The 21,091-nt window shown below is 33.6% G+C and overlaps 3 protein-coding genes and 1 long non-coding RNA gene across 4 annotated transcripts; 1 reads left to right on the top strand and 3 right to left on the bottom strand.

Moving 5' to 3' along the window:
- Positions 1 to 497: 497 nt before the first annotated feature.
- On the bottom strand, positions 498 to 3,293 carry LOC103845940 (SRSF protein kinase 3). Its single transcript, XM_009122859.3, has 4 exons — positions 2,734 to 3,293; positions 1,255 to 2,046; positions 1,119 to 1,166; positions 498 to 1,038 (listed from the first exon to the last, which is right to left on the bottom strand). The coding sequence occupies exons 1-4, from the start codon at positions 2,914 to 2,916 to the stop codon at positions 748 to 750; spliced, it is 1,314 nt and encodes a 437-aa protein (XP_009121107.1). The 5' UTR covers positions 2,917 to 3,293; the 3' UTR covers positions 498 to 747.
- LOC103845939 (pentatricopeptide repeat-containing protein At2g17525, mitochondrial) lies at positions 3,094 to 6,396 on the bottom strand. Its single transcript, XM_009122858.3, has one exon. The coding sequence runs from the start codon at positions 5,219 to 5,221 to the stop codon at positions 3,326 to 3,328; it is 1,896 nt and encodes a 631-aa protein (XP_009121106.1). The 5' UTR covers positions 5,222 to 6,396; the 3' UTR covers positions 3,094 to 3,325.
- Positions 6,397 to 13,602: 7,206 nt separating this feature from the next.
- LOC103845942 (protein PIN-LIKES 5) lies at positions 13,603 to 16,050 on the bottom strand. Its single transcript, XM_009122860.3, has 9 exons — positions 15,822 to 16,050; positions 15,642 to 15,721; positions 15,425 to 15,549; positions 14,961 to 15,082; positions 14,621 to 14,875; positions 14,435 to 14,535; positions 14,283 to 14,335; positions 14,018 to 14,203; positions 13,603 to 13,934 (listed from the first exon to the last, which is right to left on the bottom strand). Exons 1-9 carry the CDS (start codon positions 15,954 to 15,956, stop codon positions 13,810 to 13,812), a joined length of 1,182 nt encoding a protein of 393 aa, XP_009121108.1. The 5' UTR covers positions 15,957 to 16,050; the 3' UTR covers positions 13,603 to 13,809.
- LOC117126683 lies at positions 15,452 to 16,367 on the top strand. Its single transcript, XR_004449413.1, has 3 exons — positions 15,452 to 15,519; positions 15,624 to 15,708; positions 15,788 to 16,367. It is a non-coding gene; the product is annotated as an uncharacterized LOC117126683 (long non-coding RNA).
- The last annotated feature ends 4,724 nt before the right edge of the window (positions 16,368 to 21,091 follow it).

Genomic DNA, 21,091 nt, shown 5'->3' on the forward strand with positions numbered 1-21,091 from the left:
ATTGCTGGCAATAATTTATTCCCAGATTTTACTAAACAAAGCTTTGATGTGAATCTTTCATATGACCACCATAAGGCTTTTCCGCAAAACTTGAACAAACGAAAAGAGGCTTTATAGCGATATTCGAGAACCAAAACATGGCATCTTCCACAAAAAAAAGACTCATCAAAAAGGTCGAGTAGTTAAAAAAAAAGGGTTGAGGAATCCAAGTTAATCCCAAAAGAGATCAGTCTAGCTAAACACATTTAAAACCGCCGGACAAACAAAAACCGCAACCAACCCTATGGAATAGAGAGCTAAAGGAGAAAAAGTCCAAACTAATGCTCTATCCTCAGTTACAAAGAAGATCTTTAACTGGGGAAAAGAAAACAGAGTCCAAAAGCTAAAGCTAAACGAAACCAGAGAATCATCCCAGACTCACGAAAAAATTATGGAAATCGTATATCCCCTCGCATTTTCGAAGAATTTCTATTTCCAAAATATTCTGAAACGAGAAATTGATTTTGGAACGAGTTTTCATGCAACATAACAAATTACATTTGCAAAACAAAAAAATATATGAAACCAATGGGTTAGTCACTAATCATATCTCCCCAAAATTTAGTAAAGAAAAATGAAGAACGAACAAATAAAGAATCAAAAGTATTCAAATTGAAGCGAACCAAAGAATGAAAAAAAGACAAATAAAAGAGAGAAGTTCTATTATCATTTGTAAGCCAAAACTCATAATTGAAATTTTAAAGTTCTTCAACCTTTGATCTGCAAGTTACTCATCTGACCTTCAACATGATCTTCATTGTTCTGCGCCCTGAGATTCAGCCAAGGATGCTGCAGGCATTGTTGAGCAGTAGGTCGTTTCTCTGGCTCAAAAGCAAGAATCGGACAAAGAAATTCCGCAAATTCGCGTGCTTCTGCTTCAGGCAGCTTGTACTTATCGGTCAGTAAACGGTCCAGTGGCCAATATTTCAACCTCCGGATCCTCTTTAGGTCCCCATGTCTGTCAAAGTAATCCTTTGATCTCGCACCTCCAATGGCAATCTAATCAAAACATATGCATCAAAGAGACTATAACCGAGCTATAAAGAGACTAAACTAAAGTGTTTTTTTTTTTCAGGTACCTTCCGAGGTATTTTTCCTAATAGTTCCATCATAAGAGCAAGGTGGTCCTAATGCCAAACAAGAGAAGAAGAATGCATATATTCACAAAAAAACAAAAGAATACTCTTAGGGATTTCTTGACAAAACCATCTTTACCTCGTCTTCTCCATAACCATTTCCATCTTTTGGAGCGAAAAGCATATCACCTGTGGCAAGCTCGAAAGCGGTACAAGCGAAAGACCACATGTCAACAGAGAAAGAGTAGCCTGATTGAAGTATTACCTCAGGAGCTCTGTACTGTCTTGTCTGTATTTCTTCCGCAAACTTGTTATCAGCCCAACAAGCGTTCCCAAAGTCCACAACTTTGCATTTCACATCAATCCCATCTAAACTTCTCACGGTCTTTGTCGGTGTCTCACTTAAACCCACTATGGAAACTCTTCTTCCTGATATTTTAGCAACCGCTCTTCTTGCCCTCCTCTTCAGCTTCTTCTCAATCAGATTCATGGTTGCTGCACCGTTTTGGTTTCCCTCGGGTTTTTCTAGTATCGGTGTTAGTCCGGATCTGATGGGATCCTTTGCAGCGTCGATGGTGGAGCAGAGAAGAATGTTTTCGGGTTTTAAGTCGGAGTGGATCATACCGAGTTCACGATGCAGATAATCTAGACCGGTCAGTATACATTTGCATATCTCCCGCACTTTATTCAACTCCATGGCTTTATACCGATTGTATTTAATCAAACGGAGCAAGCTATCGCCAAGAAACTCGACCACCATGCATAAATGCTGCCCGTTGGGACCTGCGTGCTTGAAGTCATCGATAAGGCGAACAACGCATTTGGTATTTTCGGTATCCCCATCAGCAGCAGCTTGAAGAAGTTCGATCTCGTGAAGTGCAGCTTGAGAAAAATGTTGAGCGCTCTTTTGAATCTTCAAAGCAACATAACTCTGTAACAGACACAGACACAATTATTACACAAAATGTGAGTAGAAAAGAATAAGATAAAGGAGAAACAGTAACTAATGGAAACAAGAGCCAAGAATAAAGATGACATAAGAAGCTTGTAGAATTAATTTCATTTTTTAAATAAAAACTAGGGATTCTCTAATCTATAGACATGGACATGTATGCTCATATATTCTAAGCAAAACATCAGAATTATTTTCTGGAAATTAGAAAATATAAGAGAGTCAAAGTGTTTTCCTGTTTCAGGGAAGGCAAAGAACTCTCAAGATTATCTTACAAAAAAAAAAAAAACTCTCAAGATAGAGCTCAGAAGAGAAGAAAGTAAACTTATAGTTGATGAAAAATTCACAAAGTCACGGTGACATTTAATAAACGACGCCATTTAAAACGCATTTATATCCAATACGCAGCTCTAGGTAATTGCTATGGTTGGTTAACTACATAGTACAGTGTCAAAATCTATAACCATGACCCACAAATTCAAAACTTTGCTTTTTCTGAAAGAAAGATTACTTCACAAGAAGATGTTGGAAGAAGCCAAGATCTTGCACCAAAACAGATCAGAGCCCAGATGAAAAGAATGTGAGAAAACTACCGGTTACATATATACGTAAATCCAATTCTGCATTTAAGATCATGTTGACATAACAAAGGAGAGAAATGCTTACAGAGGTGTGAGTATCATAGGCAAGCCAAACGGTGGAGAATTGGCCCCAACCAAGCTTTCTCTGAGCAATGTAACGCCCACCGGAAAACTGGTCTCCGATTCTAACGGCGTGATATCCACCTTTACGGTACGAATCGAAGCCCTCATCGTCTTCTTCTGATCCAGACGAGGATGAACACGACATATCTTCTCTTGCCCTGTCTGAATATTACCGTAAAGATCCGAGTTTTGTGCACTTTGTTTGTCAAAGTTTGGATCTTTGAATAAAAGAGAGAGAGAGAGAGAGGAACAGCACTTAGATTGCGTTGTGGCTTCGAAACGTAAGACTCGCTCCACCTTTTGCTCCTCCTGTCTTTTTTTATTTTAATGATTGGTGCTTCAAACATTTTCCCATTTTAACGTTGTCCAATTCTCCATTTTGCCCTCATGGTGCTGTATGTTTTAGCTCTGGTTTACAGACCAAACCGGACCATCTCTAATCTCTCTCTCTCTTCTTGAGTGTAAACCCTTCTTTCTATTTGTTGCAGAAGCACTATCAAGATCTCACGTTCGAGCCCAACAAGCATATAAAGCTGTCGTCATTGTCTCTAGCTTTACGTTTTGATTATCTCCTCCAACAAGGTGTCTATGTCTATGTTGAACGCGGTTTCCTGGCTGAGACAATACATCAGTGAACGCCACATAGAAGAATCAGGGACGATACTCTTCTCCACCATTCGTGAGAAAGTCAACCATGCCTTCTGAAAATCACCCTTCACGCACAATTCTCCTAGCAACGGATTGTAGCTTTCCCCATCAGGTACGCAACCTCTTTCAGCCATGTCTTCCAAAAACTTCATGCCGTTCATGACTCTATCTTGCTTACAGAACCCGAGAATGACAGCATTGAATGTTGATGATTGAGGCAAATAGCCTCTGGTCACCATGTCGTTTATAAGCTCAAGTGTTTCTTCCATATCGCCTTCTTGGCTGAATCTATGAACCAAGCAATGTGATACTACCACGTTAGGAACTCCTCCTTCTCCGATCATTTGATCATACGCTGTCTTTACATCCTCCACACTGCCTTTCTCGCATACACTTATCATCTTGAAGCTTCTTTCAACAGCCCTCGGAAACAGATTCTCCATCTTTAGCAAAAACTCCAGAGCTTCCTCCCAACGATTTTCCTTGTAAAAGCCATAGATAACGCTATTGTAAGGATCAACTCTCGCCCCACTAACGTTCTCGCTTTCCTCCATCAGTTCCAATATCTTTAAACCATCGTTAACCCTCCCTCCTACTGATAGCCCTTTTACCAACGTGTTAAATGTAGCAAAGTTCCTTCTAACCGCATCCGTTTTCATATCGTTGAAAACGTCAAGAGCTGAATCCAACATTCCAGCTTCACAAAACCCATTAATCAACAGATTGTATGTTTCCACATTAGGCAAGTAACCCTTTCTCTCCATCTCTTCAAAGAAGCGCTGAGCAACTCTTACTTTCCCCACCGCACAGTACCCTTCTACCAAAGTGTTACAAGCTACAACATCGACTTTACATCCTTTTCCTTCCACTCTCTCTAAAACCTCGAGCGCCTCGGCTACACGTCCTTCACTGCACAAAACTCCCATCACTTTAGTCACCGTCACAACATCAGGAACAAACCCCAAACCAAAGCATTTCTCCAGCAACACCATCGACTGAACCAACTTCTGCTCGTTGCAGTAAGCAGATATCAAGACGTTGAAAGTCACATCATTCGGCTCCTTCATCTCACTCATCAAACTCCTCGCTCTCCCAACTTTCCCGTTCCTGCAAAGAGCATGAAGCAAGGTGTTATAAATCACAGCGTTTGGAGCCACACCGCCGCGCGTCTTCATGATCTGAAGAAGCTTAAAACCATCACCAATCCTGTTCGTCAAGCAAAGACCTTTCATCAAGATCCCGTATGTGTACTCATCACCTTGGATCCCACTAGCCATCATCTTCCTTCTGAAGAACTCTCTAGCTATGTCAATATCTTCTCTCACCAAAACATCAAGAATCGAATTGAAAACTTTTACTGATGGTTTGATTCCAAATCTTGAGACCAGATCAACGACGTTGATCACACGTTTGGTTAGTTTAGCGCGGCCTAACCCTCGGACGATGGTTATGAAGATAGCGTCGTCTGGAAGGGAACCGATAGAGTTAGGCATTTCGTCGAGCAGTTGGTAGACGGTTTGGAAACGGCGGAAAGAACAGAGCTTGTGGAAGAGAGCACGGTATGTGGAGGGAGAGTGGGTAAACCCAGGGAAAGTGGAGGCCCATTGGAAAGTTTGTAGAGCTCCTGAAGGTGATTTTTGGTCTAGGATGAGACGGAAGATATGGTCATCGCTAGGAACAGAAGAGGATGATGATGATGGTGGTGGTGGAGAAGGTGAGCAGAGACAACGTAGTTGAAGCCGTATTCTTGTGGTCACTGCCACGTATCGAGAAGATGTCGAAAGATTTGAGATTCTCAGCATCAGGGAGGGGCACGAAACTGTCGCAACTTTCTTTCAAAAAAAATAAAAATAGTCACAACTTATTTGGACATTCTCTTTCTTTGTAGTAATCTTGAATATTATTATTAACACACCATTTTCATAAATGTATTCTTATGAGATATATACATAGATTAGTGACGCATGTTGCAGTTAATTTAGCTGTGATTAAAACTGGACATTTTATGTTAATTTTAATTTGATATGTTATTCCTTTCAATTTGGTAAAAAAAAATAGGATTTCCATAATTTTTAAAGCAAAACAAATACTAAAAATAAATATACTTTAAAATGAAGCAAATCACAAATATTAAAAAAATTAGAGTTGGATATCCAATTTGCTCTAACTTTTATACAAACAAATTTTTATTTATAATTAAATATAGAATTTTATATAATTCTTATTTTAATATATATATATATATATTACTATAAAATTTCTTATAAAATATTAAATTAAGAAATGAATATAAAATCTTTAGAAAACAATAATTTTCTATTTTTAATGTTTTATACAAAATTAAATAATTTTAAAAATTATGGAGCATATAGTTCACTAATCTTTACTTTTTACTTTTCATTATGTAAAATATATTTATTGAAAACAAAATTTTTAGATTAAATTGTATTGAATAAAATGATGAAATATACATAAATATTCATAAATATCTATAAATATTATGGATATCCGTATTTTTTAAACTAAATCAAATCGGAAATTAGAAATCTGTAACAGAAAAAATAAATCACAAATACTGAAACTTATGGTAATATTTTATACTTGCTCACCCCTACATCACTACATGTCCTACAGAGTTACAGTGCATTTGCAATAAGTGGTAATAAGCATTGTTTTGAAAACTAGACCAGACTGGCAAGTCGGACCGTGACTCGCCCTTCTGGCCAGTTCTAAATTGTAATAAAAACCGAATTTGAGTTAAACTGGCAAATCCGGTCAAAAACCGGTGACCTGGTTTAATATTAAACCCTGTTTTTCAAATTTAAGAAATAATATATTAAAAACTGTATATTTTAAAATGATTTCATAAAAAGTCATATTGTTTTTAAATATATATCGAAATAAATTATTTTTCATTATATTTATGTTATTTTTAAAGTTTTCATTTTATTTTCATATCATTTTTTGATTCTAACAATGATATAAATTTTATAAAACATAAATTTATAGTTGTACATATATACAGTGGAACCTCTATAAATTAATAATGTTAGGACTTTGAAATTTTATTAATTTATAGAAATATTAATTTATGAAAGTTTCCTTATTTAGATTTCTTATTTTAAGATATATTTATTCAAAGATAAAAAAAATATATTTGATTTTAGTGTATAGATATTAATTATTATATTTTGAAATTTTACATTTATATTTATCTTAATTTTATTTTATTGTTTGGTGTATATAATATATATTATGTAGAATTTAAATATGGTTTAAGATATAATATTAATAAATCTCATCAAAAATATATTAAGTGTTAAAAAAATATAAAAATAATTTCATTGTGAATAAAAAAAATATAATGATAGGATCTTACTTATATAAAATATATGTACATATAAATTATTAATTTATAATTTTAATGAGACCATATCTTTACATAGAATTCTCTACAAAATTATTATTTTATTATTTTATCGATTTACTAAGTGTCTTTGAGCACCATGTGCAGTAAAAGTTTTTTAAATATTTTTAATAGATAAATATAAATTATATTTTAAAATAAAATTTTATTAATATTGTAAATTTTCTTTTTCGTATCAATATTTTAATATAAATTTTATTTAATTAAACATAAAAATTATATTTAAGAATATACATGTATATATTTGAAATTATAATCTTAGATAGATTTTTCTATCTATTTATTTTAATTAAATATATTAAATAAATTTGTAAAAGTTGCGTAATTACCAAAAATTAAAATTAAACAATATTTATAAAATTTGTAGATATATAAGAAAATAATGATTTTACAATTAATTTTTATAATTTTCTAAAAAATTGTATACATTTTTGAAAATTTTAGTAATAAATTTTATAATTTAAAAATATATAATTAAATTATATTTCGAAATTTATAATGCCATATTTGAATATATTTATTTTAGTGATGATTTATGAGTTATTCCCATATTCATAAAAAATTTCCAAAAATATAAATTGACATTAAATGTAATATATGAGTTATTACCATATTTTAAAAAGTTTACCAAAAATATAAATTAACATTAAATGTAATTTTCCATGTCGTATTAAGCTATAAGACATGTCATCAATTTCAGTAGGCATGTCATATTTGTTTTATGAAATTGACTGTAGAAAAAACATGTGGCAAAATCACTTCGTAAATATAGTCTAGGGGATGTCAAATTTTGAACCGGCCCAAGTAGAGGCTAGAGAAATTTATTAATTTATAGAGATTATTAATTTATCGAGTATTAATTTATAGAGGTTCTACTGTATGTAGTTACTTAATCTAACATTAAATTAAAATTTAAAATCCGGTTGGATCAGTCTGACCATTGATCCAACTATAATGTCGAGTCAATGTCCGGTCCGGTTTTCAAAACATTGGTAATAAGTTAACTCTGTTGTTTGCGAAGTAAACATCACGTTTAAATCTGATCAAGATCATCTGCAAAGAGCTGCTTACAACCGGTTATGGAGTGAAAGAGGATACATCCTAAACTAAACATGTCCACAACATGAGTTTGGTAATTAAAGTGGTGCTTCACAACCAGAAGTACCACAACCTGCAATTTTTAACGAATCCATTTCTAATATGTGGTTTAGCAATTGTTTCATATGCATAATAACATATTCAGCCAACAGTGTTTAGACTCGAGCAAGCATCATTTTCCTAACCAACCTCTAGGCCACTATGTAATTATGCTAGCACATGTGGCAAAAGGACCTAAGAATGACATATCCCCAGTTAGACGGTTGCTAATGCTCAAACCAAAAAACTTTGCATTCAAAGTCATACATGTAATTATCAATACATTTTATGGTTTCAAGTCCCGAACGAACTATTCCCAGTTCATGCAAGTGAGCAAGCTCAAAAACTGTCATTGAATTACACACAACAATCAAAAGAACATAAGTATTTAAAATTAAATCAGCAGTCAAGTGTTAAAATCAATCAAGCTTTACTTATTAAGACCATCTAACCAAGGTTTCTACCATTGATATTCAAATGAAACATTAACACATTTCTTAATCCAAGAATAATATAGTGTATATTTATAATTAGTTTGCTATTTCCGGAATTTGGAGTTATTTTTTTATAAGATTGGTTAGTTTAAGAGGGTAATTTCCAATTGGGCTTTCAGTAATAAAACCCTCAGTTAAGGATGGATCATAAAACAAATCCTTAAATAAAAATCAATGAAAGAACCCCTCAACTTTAATTTCATTAACATCTTTCACCCTCTGTTTACAATATCATGACGTAGGGTGACATGCGTTAACAGTTTCTAATTTGAGTGTTTGTAATGTCGAAAACTTAATTGAAGGGTTTTTTTATTCAAAATAATTGAGGGGTTTTGCATTAAATGTTTTATTTTTTTTTATTATCACTTATGCATTGTTTAAAACTCTTACAATGATTTATAAATCTTTAAAACTAATTTAAAAATCCTTAAAACTAAGTTTTCTTATAAAACTTTTATAATCACGGCATCAGTCTTATAACCATTTTATAAAGCTTTATGAATATTTCAACTACTTTTACAAATGATTAATAAGGTTTAACAATGATTTTATAAGTTTTTACCATTCCTCCTACTTTTAGGATAAAATGATGGATGGTTATTTGTGATACTATGGAAACATAAAGTAAAACAATAAAATAAAAATATTATATAAAATATATTGTTTTATCGATCAATATGAAAAAAAATACAACATATTTGTTCAGAAATTAAGGAGAAGAATAATAATTTTGCATTATTTTCCTAGAGGCATGAGAAAAGTATGACCCATGGGGCGAAATTGTATAAATAGGAGATGGGGACCGACGTCCTACTCCAAATAGGAAGATTGACTTCATGAATTAATTATATTTAACGTTATTAAGGCTTAGTATGACTTAGAAATCTTAAACTATTTGATATTTGTCAAAAGAGATATAAGACAATTTTTCTTATATCAATGTTCCCTAATATCATATAATTTAATATTTCTAAGTTATTTTAAGTTTTAAGTAGGGTTAAAAATAATTAATTTAGAATTTATAAATTAGTTTTAAAGACTTACAAATCGATTATAAGAGTTTTGAACAATGCGTGTGATAATGAAGATTTTAAAATATTTATTGATTTTAGTGATAAAAATTATAAACCATTTTAAATTTGAAGAAAACTCCTAAATTAAGTTTTCAACATTATAACACTCAACTTACAAACCGTTAACGCTTGTCACCCTCCGTCACGATATTATAGACGAAGGGCGGTATACATTAACGAAATTAAAGTTGAGGGTTTCTTTCAACGATTTTTAATTAATGAGTTGTTTTACAATCCATCTTTAATTGAGGGGTTTTATTACTAAATGTATTATCAAATACAAGGCTAGAGTTAAGAAGACTGCTTACGAATGCGATTTGGCTACATTAGAGATTGATAGCGACTAGTTCTGCAAAGATCTGTTTCCATTATCTTTTGCAGACATTCCACCTCTATAAAGAAACCATATGAAACTCTCTTGATTAGAAGTGCATGAGTGCAATTTCGCCTTAAAACTGGTATATGATCACTTGTTATTTTTTTTAAAATGTTTTTCATTTATTTTGTCATCAGACTTTCTTAATTGTTATCAACTGTATGCAGGTAAACCATTTATCAAGGAAAAATACATTAAACCCTTCAAGAAACTGCATATTTGGAGGGTTTATATTTGTACCTTTCGACCATGCATACATTAAAGCTGATGTGAATTTTATCGGTTGCGATTCTCTCCTCTATGAAACAGAACCAATGACAAGAATATTAAGATTGGATAATAGTTGGTCCTTCTTTCTCGGGGATGCTATTCTGTTTGTTAGAGCTCTAAATGATTTTCTATCTGACACTTGTTGTGTTATCTTCTATTGATTCAAATTTTGATATTACAAAAATTTCATCATGTGAGATAAATTTTTTTTCTCATTTAGGTGTTAAGAGATGACAATCATGACATCAATCAAGATTTCATACGATTGGAATATTTACTGCTTTTTTTTTTGTCATCAACTTTACAGACTCATGCAGACTCTGTAAACCAAACCGGAAGATATTTATCCATATGAACGACTAAAGACGACTGAATCCTAATACTGCGTGCTAGGCTATCCGCCTTAACACTGCGTGCTAGGCTATCCGCCTTTGTATTCTGTGCTCTTGGTACATGGACGATCTCTGAATTGGAATATTTACTGCTAACTGTCTTATCTAATACATTTTTAGTACATGTCTCAGTATTTTCCTATCATAATGCTGTTGTTGTAGGAAGGGTGTCAGAATTCCCCACAATCTTGTGAGCCACACATACAACGAACTGATTCTCTACTGACTTTACATTTTTATTGTTTACAGATAAAGTTGAGTTGATTTGAACCAAAAGATTTGGATATCTATAACTCTATGAAATAAATCAGATACTAAAATACAATATCCAAAAAGGAAGCGAATCATAAATACCAATATTTTTAGGAACATATATCTAATTTGATATGTTATATGCATATATATACATATATATCGAGAATTCTATATATATATATATGTTATATATATTATACTTTATATCAGTTTTACAATATTTTTATGAATTAAATTTATCTTTCATGTGTTATATTGAACAAAAATGTCATTTAATATTAATTAACAATATCTTTATATATTTGTTAACTATTTTAATAGACTTTTTACATACACATACATGTGCACCTTGATGTGGTTATACTCAGGAGAAGGTGGAGATTTTCTATGATTCTGAGAGTGCTATTACATTGTCAAAGAATAACATCCACCATTAGAGAACCAAACATGTTCAGAATAAGTATCACTTTATCCGAGAGAAGATTGAAGAAGGGATTAGACGAGTTACAAAGATTGGTACTCTACATAATCCGGCTGATGTCTTCATTAAGGTTGTTCCAGTCAGCAAGATGGTTGAAGCTTTGAAGAAGCTTCAACTAAGTTCTGAGTAAGAAGAAGCTCAGGGTTTCGGGATTGCATGAAAAGCTTGGAAGGAAAGGAACCTTGTTGAACACGGAGGGATGAACCTGGTTGACCATTTGGTGGAGAATTGTTGAAATGGGCTACCAGGTTATTGGGCCTTGCGAGGGTAAGTATAAGCCCAAGAGAGAAGCGATGCCGGTTTGAGTCAGCTTCGTCTTGTGTTCGTTAAAAGGGTGAGTCAACTCAGATCGAGTTCGTTGTAACGGAATCTGTTACTGAATATATAACAGTTACAGGGGTCGAGAGTTGAGTATAGGTGGATAACAATTCAGGAAAAGATCTAGATCATGTTAACAAAAGAGAGTGAAGTTCTTGTGAGAGATCGAGAGATCGGTGATCATTATTGTACTTTCTTTCCAGTGATAGTGGATTTTCCAGGAAAGCAATCCGGCGTGAGTAGGCTGCTGTCACATTGACAGTGGAGGCTGAACACGTTAACATCTCTGGTGTACTTTACGTTTATCGCTTTATCATTCCATTGATTCCGCAAAGACAAACGAGAGACACGTTCAAGAGCGATTGAGAGTGATTGCAAAACCATAGAACAATCTCTAGCTCTCGTATAAGTTTTAAAGAACAAAAGTTTCAATTGGAAATAAGGATGAACATTATAATGTTGACGAGGATGTGTTAGGTCTGAAGATAACTTCTCACTCAAGTCACCCTTTATTGATGTACAAGATCAATTACACACTAATGGATTACAATATAGCTTGAAGCTTGATCCAGTCTACACTCTCATGGCGAGTTTTCCTTGAATCACCGATCTCATATGGATCGGGTCTAGACTCATAGGTCTAACCAATTACAACATCAAGCATAATCCTAAACATCTCTCAAGCTCCCCTTTTATACTTCATCCTCTTCAATGTTTCAGAGATCTAACGGCAAAGCCTCTGATAGACTGATAGATGATACCTATCACGATGATAATGGACTTTTTGGTGCAGAGAAACTACCACGTAAGGAGATCAGGAATTTATTTTCACTTGATAATACTCTTTGGAACAAATTCTATGATAGAAACGCGAGAAGAAGTAGCAACAGACATCTCTCTTGTCTATAGGGTTCGAGCTGTAGTTTTTGATCGGGAAGTGAGGAATAATGGAAAACTAAATAGTGCTACGGTTAAATATATATCCAACTTTTTACAAATGCAGGAAAAGTGCGAAGGATGAGGTATTACAGAGGTTTTACAAGAATAACAGATTTGTTCATATTAATTCTATCTCCACTCATATTACATGAATGAAACGTGAGAATTCCAAGGAGTTATATTTTGATTATTTACGTATTTAATTCCAAGGCTGAGAATTTCAAAAGGAACCAAAACATTTTCTGGCATGGGTCATGGTAAGGAGTTACGATGATCGCTAATATAGTACAGGTTTTTTTGCTCAATGGTTTTTTCCCAGCTAGAGAGCCAGGTTTACTGGAGTTTTGGTTTTATATACATATTTAGAATCACATTCCATTAGTAATTTAAGAGATCAAGAGAAAATAATGATTTGGGAATGTTCCGTTAAAAAGAAAAGTCTCCAGCAAACTCCCAAACTGAAACACCATTTTTGTAACCCAATCTCACACTATGGAATGCTCTAAGTTTTTGTTGAATCAACGACCATTCCAAAAGAAACTTGACATTTAAAGGTTTCTACGTGATGACCCTGTACTCATAACAATTGGATTTGTATCCAACACCACTTGTGCCGAAGTCCCCTGAGAACCGCTAGTCTTCTTCCTTATCCAACACCTTCAATTCATCCTATTTCTTACGAGTATCCTCCTCCAATAGACCTTCACCTCCTGCGTCTTCTCTGCTATCTCTCCTTCTCTGCAACTCCCCTCTTTTAAAAATTTTTGGTGCCATTTCTTTATCCGACAAAGCTTCCAAATTCTGTTTAGCCAGGACACAAACTTTCTCCAGGCGACCCCATTTAGCAAAAGTATTTCAGGTAGCAATGGGAATAAGAAGTCCAATATTGGATTCATACTGAGACTAATGATCATCTTGCCAATGATATATATATGTATATTTATTTATTTCTTTGCTGAGAAAAATGTGTTCTTCTTGATGAATATTCAATTCTTTTTTCTTTGTCACCTAAACACCCATGAAGTACAACAACCTTTTTCATTAAACTGATGTAATACATGATACAATTTCTGCTTTCGCAATGGGGAAAATAGAATACTTGCCGAAATGCAACCAGAAGAATATATCAAGTATGATCAAGCTTTTATTTGATAGACAAAAAAAAAGAATGGTAAGGATCCCTTGACGATAGATAGATAGGACACTTTCTTATGCCCCCAAGTTTTGTCTAGACCAACAAATGAAGGAAGATTGTGGACCACACAGTGAGGGCCAGAATGGCGACCAAGTATGTCCAAAGCATGAGCACTGAGCACTCGTCTTGTCCAACATTATACAGCTGTGTCATTGTACCTGTTTAGAAGTTTTCAATTTGTTCATTAGTTTTGTTTTTATAGATTTGCATGAACTCAGCTGCGAATGGTTTATTGACTAACCGATATTCATGGCAGGTGGGAGAGTGAACTGAAGCATTAAAACATACTGAAACAGAGGATCTGCTGGAAGAAACCCGAAACTCTCAGCTGATTTTACGATACCTATACCGATGATTGGGAGAAGTATGTACCGAACACAGACTATTCCAAGCACAACCACCGGTTTGACAGCAGAAGAACGTAAACCTGGTCGATTTGAACCACATTAAGTATTCAGGATTTGGTCTGAAAGTGAGATGTGAGCCTGATAGAGGAATTAATTTACCTTGAATGAGGTTGCCCCCTAATATAATTGTCATACAAGGGATAGTTCCATCTCTGCACAATCGGCTAAGTTAGTAAATTGACATGTATGTGTATTGAAAGTGGTTAGGAGGTTGTATTTTAATTTTTAATTGAAAGATTGTGTTGACTTACCCAAGGAGTTTAGCTGTGGTTTGGACTATTCTTAGAGGAGCATCATCACCTATGATAAGGTTTCTGAGCCATGTAACCGCACCGAAGATGAAACCTATAATCTGAAAGGCACCATAACATATCACATAAGTATATTATCATACTTCATTCTTGGTATATTTTTCTTGGTTTGTAAATCGAACTTACTGCACCAACTGAAGGTGGTGCACGAAGCTCCTCTAATATCTCATGGAGGAAGTCTACTCCTTTTCTCCAAAACCCTGTCTCTTGTTTAACCAGCGTCTCTTCAGGGGCACCCAGGAGATGGCTCTTGTGATCAGCCTCTAAGTCACTATTAGATGATCTAATTGCTTTTTGCTCAGACTCTTCTATGTCTTTGAATTTCATTGCCGACCCTTTTATAAGCCGGAACGTGTAAGTCCATATGTAGAAACCCCCTAGCTGCACATATGAGATTCATTTTTACTTATCTTTTTCTTCATCTCAAGTCTCTATTTAGAAACAGGGGAATGTTAACATTACATACCGCCATGGAGAAAGACGCGTAAGAGAGTCCAACGGTTCTGCATACACTTCGGTTACCAAATGGACTCTTGTCCTCGTCGCAGATTGCTGGGACAAGTATGATTGGTAGGTTTCCCATATTTCCTATTTATCAAAAGTGAGTTTGTTATAAAGTTATAAACTATGCAAGAATATAATTCGAAAACAGATGATAACGATAAAATTAAACTGACAAACAATTCGCTAAATCGGCTACATCCACAGATTCAAAAATATTAATTAGAGGTTGGATATATTTTTGGATTTTATTAGATATAAAAACACAAAATCATCGGCTAATTACTGTTAACTGAGCCATGCCAAATTCAGTACATGTCAGAATGTTTTTGCCATCAGAACAATACAAAAGAGATGTCTAAAATGAAGCATATGTCGCGTTGATGATGACGTTCATGGTAAAGTCCAAATAAATATTTTGTCACATACCTGAAGAACAAGTTGCAACAATAAGGCCTTCAAGATAAGGAGGTGGTTTCAGAATCTTGACAACAATCCAACCAAGAATTCCTCCGATTAAGAATGTAAGTCCCATATTCACCGGCATAAACCACCTTTTTTTTTTAAATCATCAACAAGAACCCAAATTTAAAATTAACAGTTTTAACATTTTGTTAACATGGTGTAGAAAAGGGTTTTTTTTTACCATGAGATCATGTCCTCAAGTGTGACTGTCTGAGCCAGATTTGCAAACATGAGAGCCGGTGCAAATAGTACAAACACCACCTACAGTTTTTGGAGTTCATTATAAGATAACACACGAATTTTAATTCTTTGATATGTTTTTTGCAGAGATCGAAATATCGGGTCAAGATATTGGTTTTACCTTGTTCATGGAATTGCGAGCTTCGACAGGGAAGAGCTTGCATCTATCAGTGGCCAAGAAAGCTCCAACAACACTTATGAAGAGAACTTGAATCACTGGCATAGAAGCCACCTCCAACAATGACCAAAAACCCATCTTTTATGAAACTTTTTTTTTTATTGAACTTTTATGGATAACTATGAGTCAAGTGGTCGGATCTTGTTTCTCTTCTTCTTTTTTTGCAGTTAATCTGCAGAGAAAACTATAAGCTTGAGAAGAGAAAAGGTTCGAGATAAGCAAAATATATATACGTACAATATTTACTTCCTCGCCTAAAGTTCTGACTCTGACAGAAGCGGTGATAATTATATTTAAAACTCATAAAACATGCCAGAGTTTCGAGTCTTTTGAGGCCTGTGTCATTGGAGAAGGAATAGCTTCTTCTACTTCTCATGTTGAAACTGAATTACTTTTGTTTCCATTCAAATATGATTTTTGTTTTGACCACGGTCATAGATACCAAATATATATTGTATTACTCTTCTATGTTATATTTTATTCCATTTATATTTTGTTGACTAAAAATTTTCATTAATTTTCGATAAGGACAGATTATATTTTTGTTTTTATCATTGAAGCCTTTTGGAATTTTAAAAACAATTCCGAAAGAAAATAAAAATACTATATACTAAGCGATACAACTGATCAATGTTTTTTCTTGGATTGGTAAATCCGCAGGATAATTCTAGTTATTTGCGGGAGTGAAGGCTGTTTCGAAGCTGGTGATTTTATGTTATTTCATGTAAAATTTTGGCGTTTGAATATAGTTCTGGACATTTTAATGTAGTGTCTAAGGTGTTGACAATATTGAGGCTGCTGCGTTAAATTATAATGCCATGTTCTAAAAGGGAGATTCGGCTCCAATACGGAAAGCCATCTGAGTTCGATTCGCGTCGGTCATCGGAGCATTCACGTTCTCTCTCCAGAAAAAGGGGCAACCCACTATCCACCGTGTTCTAAAACTATCCTCCATGTTCTAAATAGATGGAGTTTCTCATTTATAAAATAATAAAAAATAATGAAAAAACAGAATAAAAAACGAAGAATTTTTTTTTGTTTAAGAAACTTTACAAAAAAATGAGAGGTTCATGTATCATATATCATTTTCTAGGAACAATTATATTTCAAAAAGGAAGAATAAATATAGTTTCTTGTTTTAGAAATTACAAAAAAAAAATCACATGAGAGATTCATGTACCCCATATATCATTTTATGACTAATTTTGTTTTTATATTCAAAATCTAACTACATAATAAATTATAATGTTAAATACATTTTTCTAAATACATCTATACTATTATTTGCGAAGTAAATTTTTGGAATCGAGCTCTCACGTTAAAAGTTAGAGTGGTTAATAATGTTTATACCCTTAATGAATAAAATGTATAACTAAATTAAAAAATAAAAACAGAAATTTAATTTATTTGATTAGATAATTGATTAAAATTAATAATAGTAAGAATTATCCAAAATCTGAAAATATAATTAAAAAAAGAGATAATTTATGTATATATTGTATTGATATCTGAAAACATATTTTAGTAAAAAGTTAAAAACATGAATTATATAACTAAATATTAATCAAATAAAATTCTTAATTATATGATTTAAAATATAATATTGAATTATCCAAAATCTAAAAATATAATTAAAAAGATAATTTATATATATATCTATATATATATATATTGTATTGTTATCTGAAAAAGTTAAAAACATACATAATTAAATATTAATCAAATAATTTTTTTTAATTATATAATTAAAAATATGATATTAAGTTATTTGTAATCAAGCTCTCACGTTAAAAGTTAGAGTGGTTTATAACGTTTATACTCTTAATAAATAAAATGTATAACTAAATTAAAAAAATAAAAACAAAAATTTAATTTATTTGATTAGATAATTGATTAAAATTAATAATAGTAAGAATTATCCAAAATCTGAAAATATAATTTAAAAAGAGATAATTTATGTATATATTGTATTGTTATCTGAAAAAGTATTTTAGTAAAAAATTAAAAACATGAATTATATAACTAAATATTAATCAAATAAAATTCTTAATTATATAATTAAAAATAGAATATTGAATTATCCAAAATCTAAAAATATAATTAAGAAAAGATAATTTCTATATATATATATATATATTGTATTGTTATCTGAAAAAGTTAAAAACATAAATTACATAATTAAATATTAATCAAATCTTTTTTTTAAATTATATAATTAAAAATATAATATTAAGTTATTTTAAAATTTTTTTAGTATAATGAATATAGTATACAAAGAACTTTTCAAAAATTATGAAAATATTTAAGTCCGTATTGCGGGCAAAACACCTAGTGAGATTATATTTTAGGGAAAAAAAGACTATGCTGATAATATGGTTCAAAAGTTATTTACGATTTGTTTAAGAAAAATAGATAGAACAAACAAAGCATATCAGTGGTGGCCCCAAGTATATGGGAGATTCAGGGGATGGGTCCATGCGGAGTCACGATGGTTGGATCTATTTTATATAAATTATTGGATCTACGTATTTCACAACACGTATATTTATTCTTCCTTTTTGAAATGAAATTGGATCAACTTATTTTTTTAATATTCTGATCAATATGCATTAAAATATTAAACAATCACTTTTTTAAATTTAAATGCTACGTTGTCTGATATAAACTGTAAAACAACACTAACATAAAATGAAATATTGTTTGACCTAACCAAAACGCTAGTGTATATCAGTTACAAAAAAGAACGTTAGTCTATATTTTCTCCCGTCAAGGGTTAAGGGTTATGTTGACAAGTTAAAACAGATTGTGCTTTTTTCTACTTTTGATCTAAAGATGGGGTTTGGACCGTTTGGTATAGTATTTTAAGGTAAAACACATGACACACGCATATATTAACACAAAGTTTAGACTTGTAATAATTTCGTGCCAAAATTATTATAATTAAACTTTCATAGGGTAGATAGTATGCACAAATGATGGACAGGACACATGCATCGATGCGAATTTAATGGATCTAATATGTTTTATTTACAACTCATATTATGCAAAAACTGAGATCATCATCTCAATATCTTCATATTTATTTAAACCATGCATATCGTGAGATTATTTATAACTTAATTATTGGTATTGAATCTTAATCATGTATATTTAAATCTGCGATCAAATTAGAGATCCGAAAACCGACTCAACGTGTAACATGTTACGTGTTTATCTTTTCGTAGGTCAAAATCAGTGACTAGTTTAAAACGTATTCTTTTTATTTTGCCAAAATTTAAAACGTATTCTTAGTTGTCCTATATGCGACTCCCTATAATACATACTAGGGATTAAATTCTCAAGACCCCATTTCCACTGTTTTTTCTTCTTAGAGTATCTCAAAAAAAAAAAAACTCAATAACTTTAAATATAGAATTTTTTGCTTTCCAAAATGAGAGGTTCATGTTCCATATATCATTTTGAAATTGTTGACTCAGTTTTGCTATGTTTATGAACAATTTTATTTCAAAAAAGAAAAGATGAGAGGTTCATGTACCATATATCATTTTTTGCTATGTTTATGTTGACTTAGTTTCCATGAGTGGTTCTCGGATCATGAATATTTGAACCGAGAACTGTCGATAAACAAATGAAATGAAGAGACGAGAACTTGTCGGTGGGTCAAGACAAAAGCGTTTATTAGATAAGAGAATCGTTCGGTCGAGTTACAAAAGAGAAAAGAAACAGTGGAAAGTAAGCCAGGGAAAGCTAGTTCGCCGGAAGTTACAAGTCGGCAAGAGAAAGATGTAAAACCCTAATTCTAGCCGAAAGTAAGTGTGTGGTGATTTGCAAATCTCCTTCTCGTTGTTTCTTGCTTCCCTTATATAGGCGATCAGTCGATGACCTATTTTGCCTCCACTTAATGGGCTTTCTGCTCGTTGGGCCGAATAATCGGGCAGCCGCGTCGAGCCGTCGAGCCAACTACTTGCAGTCGCTCGCTCCATTGACTAAAAGCAGTCTAAATGATTATGGACCAGTTCAACTATTCTGTGGGCCTTGTTGGAGGATCAGATCCATACCCAACAGTAAGTCCCTCTAGTTCATTGGGAAGTAGCGTAGCCGAGACAATGAATTTTGAAGTGATGTCTGATGGATAGCTGTTCTGGAGTCGTCTTCATGTCTGCTTCTCCGCTGGGCTCGTCGCGTGTCTCCTTGCGAGCGATCGCTTCACACTGCGTTGGAGCGCCGAATCGTTGGGGTTCGTCGCTTAGATAAACAGGTTCTTGTCTAAACCGGTTTCGAGTATAACCACTGGTTTTTTCTAAATTGGTTCTTGTTTTCTTCGAGAAGTCGAAACATCACGAGACTGCATGGATCTTCACACCGTTTAATGGGCCCATTTAGACCCGTTTAGACCTAATGATGATGCCTCGGGGAGGTGCGATTTCTCTTATAAATACCCCTCTTACCTCTCATTTTTCTCATTCTTGATCCGATTCAGGTACTTTCTCTCTCCTTCCCTCTGCTTCTCTCTCTAGATTTTTAGTCATAGATTTTAGGAATCACGTGTATCGTTCTCCGTCACTCATCATGTTGTCGGGCGGAAGATTGTCCAGAGAACAAAAAGGGAAAGCAGTGGCGACTGAATCGAGTCATGCGCGAGACGCGGCCGAAAATCCTCCCTCTGAATTTGAGGAGATTCACCGCGAGGCCATGATGGACATGGTGAATATGGACACGCCTCAGCGGGTTCTAGTTGTCGAGACAGAAAGAGTGACCGTTGCATCTGCTGCTTAAGACTTTGCGAGATACGGTTGGGGTGGATCGAGTGAAGGAGAAGTTGTTCTCCCCGACTTTGTTCCGACTTGCTACCATCCTGGAGGGATTTTCGAAGAGATCCCGGCTTTAGCGCATGAATTGATGCGTTCTCCGACTGTAGAGGGGCAGTCTTGGGAAATGTCGAAAATACTCGTTCGACTCCAAGTAGCGTGAAGATCTTACTCAGGGAATATCACAAAGTCAGGGTGACCTTCCTCATCCCCACGGAGGCCCAAAGGCCATGGTCCTTGCTGGTAGGGTTTCAATGTGTGTACGAGTCATACTTTCATAATGAGACGATACTTTGGTTCCCGATCCCTCGACTCGTCACATCCTATGCGAGACGTTGTGATGTGGCGATCTCCCAGTTTTTAAACGGTTCGCTTCGTCTCGTGGTCGCATTGATGGTGATGTCA

The sequence above is a fragment of the Brassica rapa genome, chromosome A07 (assembly GCF_000309985.2).
Source record: "Brassica rapa cultivar Chiifu-401-42 chromosome A07, CAAS_Brap_v3.01, whole genome shotgun sequence".
Taxonomy (NCBI): domain Eukaryota; kingdom Viridiplantae; phylum Streptophyta; class Magnoliopsida; order Brassicales; family Brassicaceae; genus Brassica; species Brassica rapa.